General features: G+C 43.8%; 1 protein-coding gene across 1 annotated transcript in view; it reads right to left on the reverse strand.

Moving 5' to 3' along the window:
• The window catches only part of PITPNA (phosphatidylinositol transfer protein alpha), an 83,765-nt gene that overhangs the window by 18,202 nt on the left and 46,290 nt on the right, over positions 1-19,273 (reverse strand). The window contains exons 7-10 of the mRNA XM_040423544.1: positions 15,156-15,239; positions 11,185-11,262; positions 10,487-10,597; positions 1,487-1,609 (exon numbers count right to left, since the gene is read on the reverse strand). Coding sequence (XP_040279478.1) covers positions 1,487-1,609; positions 10,487-10,597; positions 11,185-11,262; positions 15,156-15,239 — 396 coding nt within the window. The remainder of the gene's footprint in view (positions 1-1,486; positions 1,610-10,486; positions 10,598-11,184; positions 11,263-15,155; positions 15,240-19,273) is intronic.

The following is a 19,273-nucleotide window of genomic DNA, read 5'->3' on the forward strand; positions in this document are numbered from 1 at the left end:
TATCTCATTTCCTATTGGCAAACCCTGAAGGTAAATTTTAAACAATGATTGTAGAGTGGGTGAGATTCTCTCTGCTAACAGATTATAAAACTCCCCAGTAAAGCCATCGGGCCCTGGAGCCTTTTGGGATTTCAGAATTTTAAATCAGGGATGGAACCTCTTGCAAGGATATGGGAGCATTAAGTGATGTTAGTTCCTCTGTCTAGAAATTCTGAGCTGATTGCCATGTCTGGATCTGGTCTCTTTTATAGAGTGTTGCCTATTTGTGGTCTCAAAGTCATCCCACCAATCTTGTAGTAACTTTTTTAATTGAGTAGCTGAAAATGTAAGGAAACGCCATATATAATCATTCCCTGCATGGTCCAATATTATAAGTTCTGCAATATTGGAGGAAGAGTGTCTAGTAACCAATGTTGTGGAAATGAACAAATAGTCAATACGCACGTTGGAGTAGAATGTGTATTCCCGGCCTTCCGGGTTGGTCAAGAGCCATGCATCAAGAACTGCATTATCCCAGGAAAAGAGTTTGAGCAGTGTCTCTTGGACGAGGTGCGACTCGCCCGACTGTTGTGTGCTTTCGGTTCTCTTGTACATTCAGAGTCAGATTAAAGTCCCCCCTATTATTTTATCTTGGACGGAGTCGGCACTCATCATATTGTTAAGGGAGGTGAGGAAGGATCACAGTTGGGGCCATAGACACTACAAACGCTAATGTCCTCCGTCTGAGAATGCAAATGGGTATGGGCGATCCTCCCCTCCTTATCATGATTATGTGATTTAATAGTGAATGGCAACCCTCCCTTTACCAGGATCAACACTCCTGAGACCCCGAGGTACCCCTAGAAAGAAAACCCCAAAAAGTGACCCCATTTTGGAAACTACACTCCTCAAGGAATAAATCTATGGGTGAAGTGAATGCTTTGATCCAAGAAGCGTTTCATAAAATTTAGAAACACATGGCTGTAAAAAAAAAAAAAAAAAAATTAAAATGTACTTTTATTTCCAATGTAAAGTTGCTTTAGCCCCAACTTTTTCAATTTTACAAGAGGTAACAGGAGAAAATGCACAAATTGTGGGGTGCTGTGATGTCCAGAGTGGAGATCACAGACTGAAACCGGCATTTTAACAATAAAGCGCTCCGATTGGTTAGTCTGCAGAGTCACGTACAGTCACGTCCACTGGCGAAGCCGGCAAGCCACTAATCAGAGTGGTCCTTGCCGACTTCCCCGGTGGATGTGACTGTACGTCCAAATGCAGTAAGTCACTTGCAATTTTCATGTACAGTTACGTCTAAATGCCTGAAGGGGTTAATCACCCCCGTGAGACTAATCAGACCAATTTTCGAAGTTTACTGGATCATTGATATTATCTGTTCTGCTGAATACCTGATGACATGCATGAACTTTCATATATGGAAATATCTTGATAAGCATCCGGTGGAGTAAAGCCTAGGGTTAATCCCAAGAAAAGCAGAAGAAGTACCAACCTCATCGAGCGCTTTCTTGGTTTCTTCCTCCATCCTGCGAATGTCATCCATTGTTAACTCCACCCACTTGTCCAACCAGCAGAAAAGCTGCCGATGGAAATTTGTAAACAACCGCCTCTCTTGCTGAAAAAACAAAAAACATAGCAAGAATAAAATATTGCGATCCATGTTATAGAAAACGAGGCTATACATCTGAAAGAAATACATGGCCAGGGCATTTAGAATTAAAGGGGTTTTCCAAGAGTCAGAGTCCTGGCTCAGGACTGGTCATCAATACCAGAGTGGTGGGGGCAAGTCTCTAGTACCTCTACTGGTCAGCTGATAAAAGGGGCCTGATGCATTGGCATGTGCTGCAGCCTCTTTCTTGGCTTAAGACCTCACATCCATTGGTCAAATGGTGTCTGTGGAGCTCAATTCCATTCAAGTGAATGGGAATGAGCTGCAATCCTAAGAACTGACGCTATACAATGTATGGTGCTATGCTTGGTATACTATAAAGAGGCCACAGTGCTCCTCCAAGCACCGCAGCCCCTTCAAACGGCTGATTGTCGGGGGTCAGACCAGCATCAATCAGATAATGATGACCTATCCTAAGGATATTTAAAGGGGTTGTCTCACTTCAGACATTGGTTGCATATCACTAGGATGTCTGCTAGGCACCAATCTCTACAACGAGACCCCCAAAGTGAACAGAGAACAGCCACACAAGTGCCACCGCTGTCCATTCATTCCTAAGGGAGTTCTGAAAATAGCCGGCCATTTACGGCAGTCACTTAGAGGCGAATGGAGCGGTGGCCGTGCTTACGCGAAAGACTCCATTCACTGGGTCTGTGGACCACATTTTGTGGCAAAGTGTAGGACATCTTTTTGCAGAACGGACATACAGATGCGGAAAGCATACGGATAATCTATTCTTGCCCGCAAAATGCAGTCCACGGAGCCATTGAAGTCAATAGGTCTGCAAACCCCCCCCCCCAGCTTCTAACAGTAGACATGGCTGGTAACAGGTGAAGGATGCAACTGAGCATGTAGGTGGACATGAACACTACTACACAGATTAAACACCAGGAGGCGCCAGTATAATAAAGTTAAAGGAATATCTGACAACTGGAATAGAAAGTATATTACAGCATGCCCCACTGTGCCCCCATGCAGTTTTTGCACCCAGTATGTTAATACTGATCATCGGTACAGGGATGAGGAGATGCCAGGGTTTCTCGGTGGGCGTCTCCTTCTCCCTGGCTGTGCCGTGGTCCTATTGCATAGGAGCGCGTGACAGCCAGGGTGAAAGAGATCCCTGGCATCTCCTCCTCCCTGTACAAATGCATAGTATTAACATACTGGGTGCGAAAACTGAAGTAGGGTACAGTGGGCCAAGTAAGGGGTATTTGAAAAAAGAACAAGGTTGGAACCATCAGCGGATGGTACCCAGCAAGTAAAGGTACTTAATTAAACAAAAAAAAAAAATCCATGAAAGGTCCTCTTTAATGGAGGGACTGAGGATGGTGAAGTGTTACGGGAGTATACATTTCAGAAGCACTGGTTTCTAGTGTGTGGCTCTTGAGCTGTTGTGGAACTACAACTCTCAGTAATCACTGAGTTAACGTATTCACTTCTTATGAGTCAGATGGATCGTAACATGAGTATACAGTACACTACTCACAAAAAATTAGGGATATTTAGCTTTCAGGTGAAATTTACAGAAAAAGCAAGGTCACACTACACTGATATTATATAATAAAGTAGGACATTTAATTCGAAGCCTGCAATGGTGATTTCCTCATCTCAAACAATTTATTGAAACAAAAGCCACCAGCAGTAGTGGGTATACCCCCCACAATAAATGTCAAAGTCTCAATAACTTGTCATGTGTTCTTGAGCATCAATTACAACTTGACAACGACGTCTCATGCTGTTCACAAGTCGACTTATTGTCTGCTGGGCATGGCATCCCACTCTTATTGAAGGGCGGCCCTCAGGTCATTGAGGTTCTGGGGTACAGAGTTATGAGCCTCTACACGGCGACTCAGCTGATCCCATAGGTTTTGAATGGGATTCAGGTCTGGAGAAAGTGCAGGCCAGTCCATTTAAGGTACCCCAGTCTCCAGCAGCTGTTCCCTAATGATGCAACCTCGATGAGCTGGCACATTGTCATCCATGAAGATGAAATTAGGCCTGTGTTGTTCATGCAGAGGCACAATGACTTCATTAATGATGTTATACAAGTAGTATGGGCTTGTCACTGTACCATTCACAAAGTGTAGGGCAGTTCTATATTGAGTAGACACACCTGCCCACACTTTAACACCATCAAAGGCGAACAGATGTCTCCAACATCATTGGTTGCCATCATTTCTGCTCAGCGTGAATCGACTTTTATCAGTGAACAGCACTGAGACCCACTTGTCCCTTATCCAGCGTAGATGCTCCCTGGCCCATGCAAGACGATGGCGTCAGTGGTCAGGTACCCTTGCAGGTCGTCTAGTATGCAGACCACACTGATGTAAACGGTCTCCAATGGTCTGATGTGACACTTGAGTGCCAGGCACATTCAAGGGAGGTGAGAGGCATCCATCATCTGGTTCCGCAGGGCATTGTTCACAATGAAGTGATCATCAGTGTGGGTTGTGGCCAAAGGACATCCACTTCTATGCCTTTTTGTGACTCTTCCAGTTTCTTCATATCTCTGCTGCAACCTGCTGATGACACTCTGACACTCTAAGCTCAGTGGCCACTTCCATCTAAGAACATCCTGCTTGAAGCCTCGCAATGGTGAGGTACTGTTGATAAATTGTTAGGTGTCGTCTTGGTCGCATGATGTCAAAATGTGAACAGCATGATGAGGAGGACTGTTTGAATACCAATTCTAATTCAACCAAGAAATTTATTCAATGATTTATGGATCAAACACCTGTTGTGAATTTTGCCGTTAAGCTCCTTGTTAGAGAACAGCAAGTTGTGCAAAAAGTACTGAAACCCAGAACAGTTGGACATGTGCATTCAAAAGTTTAGAGAAGGTCACATCAAGTTTACCTGTAAAGGTTAGAGTGCATTTTAGGTTCATCCTGAAATTTCACCTAAAAGCCAAATATCCATAACTTTTGTGAGTAGTGCATGTTCTTTTCTAACATACGCATGAGTGCCTGTTTTTGTAGTAGGTCATTATACATATGCCTAATGTAATACTATAAATGGATAAGAACTAACGTTCTGCAGGTCAAAAAAATACAGAGGTACAAGGTAAAAAGCAATGTAATCCTTTGTCAGTCAGGCCTAAAAACAAATTATTGAACTGCAGACACCTGATAAACACAGATACAGTGGCAGTCCATTTAATCCATTAACACTATGTAATTCACATACGTTTTAATGATTGTACAGCTACAGTATATCTGCTTGAGGAACAGATGCAGTGAACACCCTTTCAGTAGAGGGAGATATGAGTCAGCATGTGATGAATGACGATGGTGCAGTGTGGGAATGAAACAGAATATTTCCAAGAGAACAATAATTAGGATTTCAATATATACAACCTTCCCTCTCCCCCAACCTCTGCTGTAAGAGGAGAGTCTGATTTGGCTGTCATTCATCTAGTGTGTATATCACCTTTAGAGACGTACAAGGGAAATTTATGAGAATGAATAACAACCAATTCATTCATTCTGCTTTCTTTTTCCATAGTACACTGAAAGGCTATGGGCATCTTCGGGAAATTGTTTTATGGTCGCATTTTTACTCGTTTTGAGGTGAAAAAAAAAATAATTCAATAGGTTTTTATCAACAACGTTCAGCCATTTCTGAGGTACAGAGTTAAAATCAGTCTGCTTACAGGCCGTCAATTTCTTCTCTTTCTTTCAATCCCATTATCTGATGGCTCATATGTAGCTCTTATTTCTGATCTCCTGACCCAATAAATACTAATCGTAGCTCAATTCTTATCAAACTGACTTAAATATGTGTCAGATGATGGGACTCAAAGAAAACAGAAATGGACAGCCTGCAAACAGACTGATTTTTAACCCTGTATCTCAGAAAAGGCTGAACATTTTTAAGAATAAAAAAAAATGCCCCCAAAAGTGTACATAGCCTTTAAAGGGCTTTTCCTGGATGAAAATATACCCTCAGGATAGGTCAACCATATCAAATTGGTCGGAGCCAAAACTCTCAGCACCTCCACTGATCAGTTGTTTAAAAGGGGCCGCTCCTGTGAGTGTCCTCCTCATGGCCACTGGCCAGATACAGAATATTCTCATGCTCTCAGCATTAATTAATGCTAGGAGCATCAGGTACTTCTACACCTGGCCAGTAGCCACTGGGGCCCATCTGAATTCAACTGTATCGCATCCTCAGTATGATGAAAGGGCAGTATTTTATGGTGCACTGTTATATTTGGGGCAGTGTTTAGTGCCGTACAATATTTCCGGCCCAGTCTACTTCTGTTGCCCATGCATACTTGTGGCTTGTGTTGGCCCTACCTTCTGTCAATTTGGACACACCTACAGCTTGGGGCCACTTTTAGGTCTTATCCAGGGCCTCTTTAAGCTCCCAGTGAGCCCCTGCTTGTGAGCACTTAGTAGTGGCGGTGCGTGGTACTGTTATATAGCAGCTTCATCTGATTCAATTTAACAGGACGACGTTGTAGTACACTGCACCGCCGCAACTAAGCAGATGCAGAAGCACCCTGGCCCTCTCATACAGTTGCGACAGGAGTCGGACTCCCACCCAGCGTATATAACCAGGTAAGCTGTCATAACAAGATACGGTGAGGAGTATCAAGAGATATGTAAAATAGTAAAGCACCATTTATCGTAGGGGTGGGCGATATAGACGATATAGGCGATATGCGATATAAATTTGTGCCACGATATGGATTTTGAGCATATCGCCTATATCGCCGGACCGCGATATGATCCTGAGCCTGCACAGTGGAGAAGGAGAGAGTCCCTCCCTCCCCACTGTGCGCGGCTGCCGCTGACCACCAATGACAAGAGGAGGAGGGGAGGGACTGACAGTAAATCATTGAGTTTTCACGATCTCAATGAGCGCGTGAAAACTCAAATCCGATGGTATATTCTAACCCCCAGGCGTTCCCATGGTGACAGGGACGCTTGCCTGGGGGTTAGAACATACAGGGCCACGCCGCTGACAGTAGAACATTTAAAAACTAATCAGTAACTTTAACTTTATTAATTGGTGATCTCTTTACTGTACACCTTACTAGGTCTTAGCTCCGGTAACAGCAGGCAGTGCGGGCGGGCGGCGCTCACTCACTGACGTCACGCGCCTGCTCCTCCCACTAGGCGGCGCAGGCGCGTGACGTCAGTGAGTGAGCGCCGCCCCCCGCACTGCCTGCTGTTACCGAAGCTAAGACCTAGTAAGAGATCACCAATTAATAAAGTTAAAGTTACTGATTCGTTTTTAAATGTATTCCTGTGAGCGTCGGGGGGGGAGGGGGGGGATCTGTGGATGGCACCGTTTAGGGGAGGGGGGGGATGATCTGTGGATGGCACCGTTTAGGGGAGGGGGGGATGATCTGTGGATGGCACCGTTTAGGGGAGGGGGGGATGATCTGTGGATGGCACCGTTTAGGGGAGGGGGGGGATGATCTGTGGATGGCACCGTTTAGGGGAAGGGGGGGGGGGATGATCTGTGGATGGCACCGTTTAGGGGAAGGGGGGGGGATGATCTGTGGATGGCACCGTTTAGGGGAAGGGGGGGGGGTGATCTGTGGATGGCAACCGTTTAGGGGAAGGGGGGGGGATGATCTGTGGATGGCACCGTTTAGGGGAGGGGGGGGGGATGATCTGTGGATGGCACCGTTTAGGGGAAGGGGGGGATGATCTGTGGATGGCACCGTTTAGGGGAAGGGGGGGGATGATCTGTGGATGGCACCGTTTAGGGGAAGGGGGGGGGATGATCTGTGGATGGCACCGTTTAGGGGAGGGGGGGGATGATCTGTGGATGGCACCGTTTAGGTGAGGGGGGGGGATCTGGGGATGGCACCGTTTAGGTGAGGGGGGGGGGGGATCTGGGGATGGCACCATTTAGGTGAGGGGGGGGATCTGTGGATGGCACCATTTAGGTGAGGGGGGATCTGTGGATGGCACCATTTAGGGGAGGGGGATCAGCTCCCTGCTGTTGAGTGCACAAAGCACAGGGCAGCATGGAGAGTGTAAAGTCCTATTCACCCTAATAGAGCTCTATTAGGGTGAATATGACAAGGGTTCTAGCCCTTAAGGAGACTAATAGTTATTAAATAAAAAGTAAAAAAAAGTTTAAACACCCCCCCCAAATATAGAAAACAATATATCGCAATATATATCGCATATCGCACATGCTTAAAATTATATCGCAATATAGATTTTAGGCCATATCGCCCACCCCTAATTTATCGGTTTTGATTTTGACAAAGAGTGGAGTGATATAGTGACTGCAGGAAAATGCTGCGCAGCTCGTAAAGCACCGAATTTAGGTGAAAAGATAAGTCCAAGTATGTACTGTGAACTCCCCATTTCCAAACCGATTTGGCTCATCTCTAAAGGCAGTTATAGATGCGGACTTACCAAATGTATTTGTTGCAGTCACATGTTGGTGGGTACATCTCTTAAAATCTACAGCTAATGGAAAAAGTTTTAAGCCAGAGAATTATGGCCCCAGAACAGAGTACATATAGACACCTTATTGTGGGAGAACACTCACGTTATAGAACTAAAGTCAATTGAACAGAAAATCTGGTGGAAATATGGAATTTTTAAACTGGATCAGGTATGGAAAGAGGGGGATATAATTCCATATCAAGAGCTAAAAAATGAGTATGGATTGGGAAATAAAGATCTGAGGCTCTTTATTATTTACAACTGAAACAAGCTCTGCGAGCGACACTAGGAAAAGGAACACAGATTGCTACCCTCCCGCGACCACTAGCTAATATTTCCAAACTAACAGTAGGGGGAAAACTGGTTTCTAAAATATATGAATGTCTGTTACATAAAAAAACTAAAAAAAGAGCAGTTAATAGTTTAATTTATAAATGGAAGGATGTTTTAACCCCCCAAAAGGGAAGAGTTGGGGGAATCGGCTATACAGGCAAAAAATAGGGTCTCAAATAAATTGAGCAATTCTATGGTAAAAGTTAATATATTATACCGTCTATACTACTCCCCTAAGATGTTAATGAAATGTTATAAATCTAAAGAATTTAGTTGTCAAAAATGTGGGGAGGTAGGTGTGGATGATGTTCATATACTCTGGACGTGTATAAATATTCAAGAGTTTCGGGAGAAGGTAAACGTAAGAATAGAGAAGTATCACCTTTTTAAAATCCCTAGGTATTTTGAAACATGTATTTTGGGGGTGATTGATAAAATAGATAGTCCTAAACATCGAGCTATAGCATCTAAACTTTTATTTCAGGCTAGGAAGTGCATTATTGGACATTGGGGAGATAGTGCTGCTCCCACGGTTAAGGAGTGGGAGAATCTCACTAGAGTCTCACTTGCTAGAGAGGAATTTAATTTAGTAGCTATTAAGAAAAAACACAGATTTGCCAGAATATGGCACAAATGGTTAAAATAGTTGTTGTTTTTGGTGCTGAAGGGTTTTTGTGAGCAGAGGTCCAGGGGCGAGAGAGGGGAGGAAAGGGGAAAAAACTATAAAAAAAAAATATGTAAATATTATATATATATTTCCCTTCTTCTTCCGGGGGGAGCAGGTAAAGGGGGGGTGGGTGGGAAGAAATATGTAAGTCTTATACTGTTTATAGTGGAAAATAAAATTAACTGCTTGTTGAAAATTATGTAAGAATTTTATAAATTTAATAAAGATTAATAAAAGAAAGAAATAAGAAAAGAAAAAAAAAAAAAAAAAAGGTGTGGGGATAAGGGATAACATTTGTCATGGACCTGGATTGTGGGGTCCGAAACGCGTAGACCGTGTACCCCATCTTGTTTTGGAAAGTTTTACTGCATGAAATAAAGCTCATCATCTTAAGAAGCTGGACTTCCATTTTCTTCTCTCAAGTTCTTACAGCTGTGTCCGTGCTTCTCAAGTTGCAGGCGAGAGCTGATTTTGTCTCATTGGTTTCACGACCAGGTAAGCAAATTCTAAAAACGAATTCCTAAATCTCCTCTGTTCAGACACATCAGAACCATTATTTCATGTAGAAGTTGTGTTCTTAGAGCGTATATGTAAAAACTTTTGGAAATATATATATATATATAAAATAAGAAACCACTGGCAGCACCACCCTGAGAAGTATGGAAAAATAGACGGGTGCAATGTCCAAGTACGGTAAAAGGTGCTTACCCACTTATAGAAGACAAAAATCGGACTGCACTCCAAGCGTATCTTCAAAAAATGTGTTTTATTCACCCATTAGGTGGCAAAAGCGACGTTTCGGCTCAAGCATGAGCCTTTCTCATGAGCCGAAACGTCGCTTTTGCCACCTAATGGGTGAATAAAACACATTTTTTGAAGATACGCTTGGAGTGCAGTCCGATTTTTGTCTTATATATATATATATATATATATATATATACACACACATGCCATCACTTTCCATTGGTGCGGGTCCGATTGCTGATGCCACCAGCAGTTCTGAGGTTGATGGAGCCACAGCACTGCGTTTGCTTGTTACCTGCACAGCGGCCCTTCCCACCGCCCGCTAAGCAAGGAGCTGCAGTATAGCATGAATGAGGATGGGATGTAGTGCCCTACACATACTGGAGCGCCAACGTGAAGGGAAAATAACTGTGAGGGGGACGTAAGCCCAAATATACAAAGCACATTGTAGGCTCAGCAGGAAGTCCATGCCTGGAGCACCAAGTTCTGTTTCAGCAAGGACAGGAAAATTATAACCTTGCTACACCTCAAGAGAGAACGGAGGGCAGCAGTAAAGGGAGGGCCCGCAGAAAAATTTCAATCTGTGCATGCATCCACAAAACAGCGTCTCCTAAAACAGGTATGTGTCAGACTCCCCCCGACTGCAACGCCACGACTTACCTTTTGGATGAAGTTTTCCACTTTGTTCTGCAAGCCCCACCATTTGAACTTGACGGTCACTAGCTTGTATGCACACATATGGGGTATGTCTTTTCGTTGCGCCAGTGTTTTCTAGAAGAAGCAATGGACATACAATAAGAAAGGTTTATAAATGTATAACTAGTTGGCAGTCAGAATGAGAGCTATAACCCGTATGCCATTTACTATAATGGTAAATAAGATCTAGAACAAGAGAGACTGCAGCACTCCAGTTCAGGATGAGGTTTCTAGACCAGGGATCTGCAACCTCCAGCACTGCAGCTTTTCTGAAATCACAACTCCCAGCATACTCCATTTACTTCTATGGGAGTTATAAGAACAGCCGAGCAAGTGTGCATGCTGGCACTTGTAGTTTCAAAACTGTAGAGTGCTGAAAGTAGCTGTTCCCTGTTCTACACACTTCTCAAAACTGTCTGAGGCATAAAAAGTGTCTAAAACACATGATAAACTTAGTAAACAACATGCGCTCCTGTTTTTCTGTGCACATCTCCTCCATTGTCCATGTACACCACATGCTACACTATAGCATTTACGACATTCCAATTAGTCTATACTGAAATGTTGAGGTTGTTAAGGTTTGGCCACCAACAACTCATCAGTAAACCAACAGCCACAAATATTTCTTCGCGTTACAGATCATTAACCATTAAAGTCATTACCTTCCAATCAGGAGTGAGGGGTCCACGTCCAGTCTTGACAGACTTAAATTTTGCTGGGTCTTCCTCTGGTTTATAATCCTATATTCCAAAAAAAAGATATAATCTAAATTAAAGAAAAATAAAAAATAAATGTAACTTTACTTACACTCATTTTTAAGGTCATTTCAGCTTGTTGAAAAGCACTGCGCCACCGCAGGAAAACTACAGTGGAACTGGGACACGACTACAGCTTGGTGCTACTGTACCCATCAGCTTTCATTGGACGTGAAGATAAATGCCACAATCTGACCACAACATGATGTATAACATGATGGATCTGTACTTGATGCGAGGCTGCATCACTGCTGCGGGAAAACGTGCGGAACGCCATTAACTGAATTTATATTCATTAAAAAAATTATGGTAAATATGCTAGGATTAGCAGGACAGAGTCTGCACCGCGAATCCACGATGCATGACAGTACAATACACGTGGATAGGGTTTTGAAAGCGCTGTGCACATGAAGGACAGTTTCAGCAGGAAACAAGCAAGCCGTCGAATTTTAAGTGTATAGAGATTAAATCCGTGGCGCAATCTATAGCAAAATCTGCATCTAAATTGCAAAATCTCCACCGATTTGGACTGGTCAGGGCTTACCCTTCAAATGAACTGCTGATCTACCTAGTTTAACCCCTTAAGGACACAGCCTTTTTACACCTTAGGACCAGGCCATTTTTTGCAAATCTGACCAGAGTCCCTTTAAGTGCTGATAACTTTAAAACGCTTTGACTTATCCAGGCCGTTCTGAGATTGTTTTTTCGTCACATATTGTACTTCATGACACTGGTAAAATGAAGTCAAAAAAATTATTTTTTTTGCACCAAAAAGTCCCTAATTTAACAAAAATTTGGAAAAATTTGCAAATTTCAAAGTTTCAGTTTCTCTACTTCTGTAATACATAGTAAAACCCCCCAAAATTGTGATGACTTTACATTCCCCATATGTCTACTTCATGTTTGAATTGTTTTGGGAATGATATTTTATTTTTTGGGGATGTTATAAGGCTTAGAAGTTTAGAAGCAAATCTTGAAATTTTTCAGAAATTTACAAAAACTCAATTTTTAGGGACCAGTTCAGGTCTCAAGTCACTTTGCGAGGCTTACATAATAGAAACCACCCAAAAATGACCCCATCTAAGAAACTACACCCCTCAAGGTATTCAAAACTGATTTTGCATACGTTGTTAACCCTTTAGGTGTTGCACAAGAGTTATTGGCAAATGGGGAGGAAATTTGAGAATTTCATTTTTTTGTCTAATTTTTCATTTTAACCCATTTTTTCCACTAACAAAGCAAGGGTTAACAGCCAAACAAGACTGTAACTTTATTGCCCTGACTCTGCTGTTTACAGAAACACCCCATATGTGGCCGTAAATTACTGTACGGCCACACAGCGGGGCGTAGAGTGAAAGGTGCGCCGTATGGTTTTTGGAAGGCTGATTTTTATGGACTGGTTTATTTACACCATGTCCCATTTGAAGCCCCCTGATGCACCCCTAGAGTAGAAACTCCCTAAAAGTGACCCCATCTAAGAAACTACACCCCTCAAGGTATTCAAAACTGATTTTACAAACTTTGTTAACCCTTTAGGTGTTGCACAAGATTTAATGGAAAATAGAGATACAATTTCAAAATTTAAATTTTTTGGCAGATTTTCCATTTTAATATTTTTTTTCCAGTTACAAAGCAAGGGTTAACAGCCAAACAAAACTCATTATTTATGGCCCTGATTCTGTAGTTTACAGAAACACCCCATATGTGGTCGTAAACTGCTGTACGGGCACACGGCAGGGCGCAGAAGGAAAGGAATGCCATACGGTTTTTGGAAGGCAGATTTTGCTGGACTGTTTTTTTGACACCATGTCCCATTTGAAGCCCCCCTGATGCACCCCTAGAGTAGAAACTCCAAAAAAGTGACCCCATTTTAGAAACTACGGGATAGGTTGGCAGTTTTGTTGGTACTAGTTTAGGGTACATATGATTTTTGGTTGCTCTATAGTACACTTTTTGTGCGGCAAGGTAACAAGAAATAGCTTTTTTGGCACCGTTTTTTTTTTTGTTATTTACAACATTCATCTGACAGGTTAGATCATGTGGTAATTTTATAGAGCAGGTTGTCACGGACGCGGCAATACCTAATATGTATACAATTTTTTTTATTTATGTAAGTTTTACACAATGATTTCATTTTTAAAACAAAAAAAATGTTTTAGTGTCTCCATAGTCTAAGAGCCATAGTTTTTTCAGTTTTTGGGCGATTATCTTAAGTAGGGTCTTATTTTTTGTGGGATGAGATGACGGTTTGATTGGCATCTATTTTGGGGTGCATATGACTTTTTGATTGCTTGCTATTACACTTTTTGTGACGTAAGATGACAAAAAATGGCTTTTTTTACACCGTTTTTATTTTTATTTTTTTACGGTGGTCATCTGAGGGGTTAGATCATGTGATATTTTTATAGAGCCGGTCGATACGGAGGCGGCGATACCTAATATGTATAGTTTTTTTTTATTTATGTAAGTTTTACACAATGATTTCATTTTTGTAACAAAAAAAATCATGTTTTAGTGTTTCCATAGTCTAAGAGCCATAGTTTTTTCAGTTTTTGGGCGATTATCTTGGGTAGGGTATGATTTTTGCGGGATGAGATGACGGTTTGATTGTTACAATTTTGGCGTACATGCGACTTTTTTGATCACTTTTATTACCTTTTTTGGGAAGTAAGGTGGGCAAAATTTCAATTTCATCATCGTTTTTTATTTTTATGGCGTTCACCGTTCGGGTAAAGTAACATGACCGTTTTATAGATCAGGTCGTTACGGACGTGGCGATACCAAACATGTGTAGGGAATTTTATTTTTTTCATTTTTAATCGGTGATAAATGTGTTTTTTGATTTTTACTTTTTTTTCACTTTTATTCACTTTTTTTTGACCCAGACCCACTTGGTTCTTGAAGATCCAGTGGGTCTGATGTCTGTATAATACAGTACAGTACAATATATATTGTACTTGACTGTATTTTACTTACACTGAACAGATCTATGCTTTTAGCACAGATCTGTTCAGCACCATGGACAGCAGGACGCCTGAGAGGCGTCCTGTTGCCATGGGAACCTTCCCCGTCTGCTCAGAACTGCGCAGACGGGGAAGGGTAAGCACAGGGCTGAGGGGGGCTCTCTGGGGGCTCTCTCCCTCTCCCATCGGGGGGCTGCAAAGGCACAGCAGCCCCCCGATGGGAGAGGGAGGGAGCTCCCTGCGCTGTTAACCTTTTCCATACAGCGGTCAGTACGGACCGCTGTATGGAAAGGGTTAAACGGCTGACATCGCATCGCAGATGTCAGCCGTTTATACCAGGGTGCCAGCAATGTGCTGGCACCCTGGTATACCCACTAGACACCAACGATCATTCAAGGGGAGGCGGGCGGGGGATCGCGATCCCGCCTGCCGCACCGCCCGCCTCCCGCACCGCCCCCACCCCTCCCCCTGCACCTCCCGCCACCATAAAATCATTCGGGGGTGCAGGGGGGGGTAAATAAAACTATATTTTAGGCATATAAAGTTTCTGATCCTCGCGGTCAGGGACCGCGGGGATCAGAAAATGCAGAAATCGCAGCAAACCGCAGGTCTGAATTGACCTGCGGTTTGCCGCGATCGCCGACATGGGGGGGGGGGTCACGGGACCCCCCCGCGCATTTAGCCTAGGTGCCTGCTCAATGATTTGAGCAGGCACCGGGTTCCGATCACTGCCAGCCGCGCGACAGTGATCGAAAATACACAGGGCGTACATGTACGCCTTGTGTCCTTAAGTACCAGGGCACAAGGGCGTACCTGTACACCCTATGTCCTTAAGAGGTTAATAAAAGATTGGGATAGATTGCATAATAAAACAGGCTTGGTCATCCCTAAACATTAGTGAACGGTCCTACCTACCTTAGAGAGAACCTGAGATCTGTCTGCAATATCAATTTGCACAACTTCCACATTCTTCCATTCATTTGGTTCTAGTTTATGTACCTGCAACGAAAAATAAAAGTTCATGAATACGATAGATAGGGCCTTATACATGACCCAATTAGCATGTCTTATGGAATGGAGCTGTTGACGTGAACATGTTCTCTGAACATATGATGTACGAGCTGAACCCGGACACATCCCCTTCTTCCCCCAGGCAGCCCCTCTGAGATGAGCATCGGAGCATAAAACGCTGAATCGCGCAGGGCAAGGGCTTTTTCTGCAGATCTGGTAACATACCGGTTCTGTGCTAGGTGGAGGCTTCCGCCTAGCAGTCTTCCCCTGACGTCACCGCCACTAATAGGCGGGCTTTAGCGCTTCCGCCTAACAGAGTAAAAATGTGCTCATCTCGGAGGGGCTGTCTGGGTAAAAAGGGGATATGTCCAGGTTCAGCTCTGAACCTAGACAACCCCTTTAACCCATTTGCGCTATATGACCGTTATATCCATCGTAGGTGTGCAGGGTATGTATGGAGTGGGGTCTTTCGTGGCGGGAGCCTGCTTCTATAATACTGACTCTAATGCCAGTTATTTATCTTGTCAGCTGCTGCAGTCAATAGCAACTGCAAAATCTGAGCAGTTAGACAAAGGGCCTCTCTGATCAGACCTCCCGCATAGTCATCTCACCTAGTCCTCCATCAAGAAAAAGAGGGAGGGCAGAGGAACGCAGCAGATCAAAAGGTGCAACGAGGTTTGGGTCCACCCTTGGTGCACTTAGCTGCTCATTTGCATATGAAATAAAAGTACTTTTTCTCCAGAATGGAAAAATGGATCGCTAAGAAAAAGGTACATTTACATTCAGCTAAGCTAGCCCTACAAGGCATTGGGGGACCCCATCTTTTGGAGTGGTGAGGGAGTAACAGGTGTGGAGGGGGCCAGGCTGGGGCATCAGGCCAGACACATTTACCATCTTTTATGTCTGGAAACAGTTAGGAGCTGGAGTAGTTTTTTACCCCAGACACACGGACTGCCGGTGGTGCGCCTAGTGCTTAGAGATACAGGATTAATCCGCCTGTTCTCCCTCCAGCTGAATGCAGATACAAAGCCATACATGACTATAATACATGTATGTGACAGGACACATATTCCTTTTAGGTAGTAGTAGTACAAGGTGGAGGTTTACTTTAACAAATACACATTTCTTTTTTTTTTGTGTCTACAAGTGATCCTTAAAGGGAACCTGTCACCTGGATTTTGTGTGTAGAGCTGAGGACATGGGTTGCTAGATGGCCGCTAGCACATCCGCAATACCCAGTCCCCATAGCTCTGTGTGCTTTTATTGTGTAAAAAAAAACAACGATTTGATACATATGCAAATTAACCTGAGATGAGTCCTGCCCCCGAGATGAGTCCTGCCCCCCGACTCGTCTCACGTACAGGACTCTTCTCAGGTTAATTTGCATATGTATCAAATCAGTTTTTTTTACACAATAAAAGCACTGGGTATTGCAGAAGTGCTAGCGACCATCAAGCAACCCATGTCCTCAGCTCTATACACAAAATCCCGGTGACAGGTTCCCTTTTTTTTTTTTTTTTTTTTTTTTACTTTCTGTTTATTAAACATTTTTCATTTTCTAAGTATCAAAATATGAAGCAAAATCTTCCACAAACATGACGACTATGGTAATGTAGCCAAAATATAAGATTACATAATAACAGCTGTGAGAAAAAATGGATAGAGTCGATCCATGTAGATAAGGGTAGAAACAAAAAGAAAGGGGGAGACCAAAGAAAGGAGGGGGGGGGGGGAATAAGAAGCTAAGAGTTCTCTCCCTCGTTATAAGCGGAGCTCTTCGTGGTGGAGATCCCAACAGGACCAAGTCTGTAGGAACTTGTCCACAGTTCCCCGCGACAAAGCCGTATAATATTCTAAGGAGCGAATATCCTGGATACGGGAGTAATAATCCGCCCTAGACGGGGGAGTGGTTCTTTTCCAAAAGAGGGCTATCGAAACCCTTTGCTGCAGTGAGAAGATGCAGGTGCAGCCCAAAGTTGCGACCTCTCATATCCCTAGGTGGGACATTCAACAAGTATGAAAGGGGATCCAACCTCACTGAATGCCTAAAAAAACATCCTGCAGTACAGAAGCTACCATCCTCCAAAAGGGTATTACCAGGGGACACGTCCAGAATATGCGATATATGGAAGCCCCGTTGGCTGAGCATCTCCAGCAAACATTAGGGATATTCCTATTTAAGGGGTGCAGCACCTTCGGGGTGTGGTACCAGCGCATCAGTAATTATATTTGAGTTTCTTTATAAGTTATGCAAGATGAGCTAGTGAAAGCTCTGGACCATATCACCTGCCAGAGGTTTATCGGGATTTCCCTATCTAGCCACTTCTCCCATTTTAGCATATATAAGTGCTTTCCCCCCAGTAAGTAAGTCTGGGAGAGAAGCAGATCATATATATCGGAGATGAGACCTCTAACTGATGGGCCACGGACGCACAATTTCTCAAAAGAGGTGAGGGGAGATATTGATCCGGAGGTGGTGAATGAATGGCAGAAATGTGCTATTTGGAGGAGAAGGTAGGTTATATTTAGTTTGTAAATCTGCAAAGTAGGGATCGACCGATATTGATTTTTTTAGGGCCGATACCGATAATTTGTGAATTTTCAGGCCGATAGCCGATAATTTATACCGATATTCTGGGAATTTTCATTTTTGAGAAAAAAAAAATTTCCTACACAAATCTGCTGAAAATTCATATGTTTATTGTTAACGTGTATTTTTTTTTGTAAATCTTTTTCATTTATACTTAATATTTTTGTGTTTTTTTTTGTTTTGTTTTACTAACTTTTAGCCCCCTTAGGGACTAGAACCCTTGTCCTATTCACCCTGATAGAGATCTATCAGGGTGAATAGGACCTCACACTGTCCCTGCTGCTCTGTGCTTTGTGCACACAGCAGCAGGGAGCTGAACATGGCAGCCAGGGCTTCAATAGCGTCCTGGCTGCCATGGTAACCGATCGGAGCCCCAGGCTTACACAGCTGGGGCTCCGATCGGAGGAGGAGGGGAGAGGGGATCCTGTGGCCACTGCCACCAATGATTAATACTTGGGGGGGGGGCGCACTGCGCAACCAATGTTTTTACCACTGGGATGGGGGTGGGGGGTGCACTGCGCCACCAATGATTAATACTGGGGGGCTTAAGGGAGGGGCGCACTGCGCCACCAATGAAGATAAGTCTCTCAATCATTCATATACAGGAGGCGGGAGCTGGCTGCAGAATCACATAGCCGGCTCCCGACCTCTATGAGCGGTAGCTGCGATCCGCGGCACCTAAGGGGTTAACTACCGCAGCTACCGCTCATAGAGGTCGGGAGCCGGCTATGTGATTCTGCAGCCAGCTCCCGCCTCCTGTATATGAATGATTGAGAGACTTATCTTCATTGGTGGCGCAGCGGCCACAGCCCCTCCCCTTCTCTTATCTTCTCTCCTGCCATTGGCGGCAGCAGCAGCACAGGGGGAGGGAGACACTGCTTCCTTCTCCACTGTGCTGCGGAGGGAACACAGAGAGCACTGAGCAGCGCGTTCTGTGTTCCCAATACGTTATCGGTATATCAGCAAAATAGATGCCGATAACGTTCAAAATCCTGAATATCGGCCGATAATATCGGTAAAACTGATAATCGGTCGATCCCTACTGCAAAGGATAAAAGTGCGGTTTGTTAGGGGATTACATAAATCATGGAGACGGAAGAGTCCACTCCTGATCCAGGGGTTAGCCATATTTGATTCGCTACTATTACCTAAATGCGGAGTAAACAAAAACGGTGTAAGAGAGGAGTCTATTGTAGAGAGGCCAAATTTAATCCTACAGGTCAGCCATAGGTTTCTAGTGAATGTCATTGGGCCTAGCAGTCTCTGGGGTGTTCTGTCCGCCGGATGTCCCCAGATCATAGCTCCCATATGAATCGGGGCTAACCAAAGCCAGATAGTATAGGGCTATATCAGGTAGGTACAGGCCGCCCTGAGATTTCTTCCAGGTCAGGACAGATTTAGCGATACGGTGTCGCTTGTTATGCCATACAAA

Source organism: Bufo bufo, chromosome 3 (genome assembly GCF_905171765.1).
Source record: "Bufo bufo chromosome 3, aBufBuf1.1, whole genome shotgun sequence".
Taxonomy (NCBI): domain Eukaryota; kingdom Metazoa; phylum Chordata; class Amphibia; order Anura; family Bufonidae; genus Bufo; species Bufo bufo.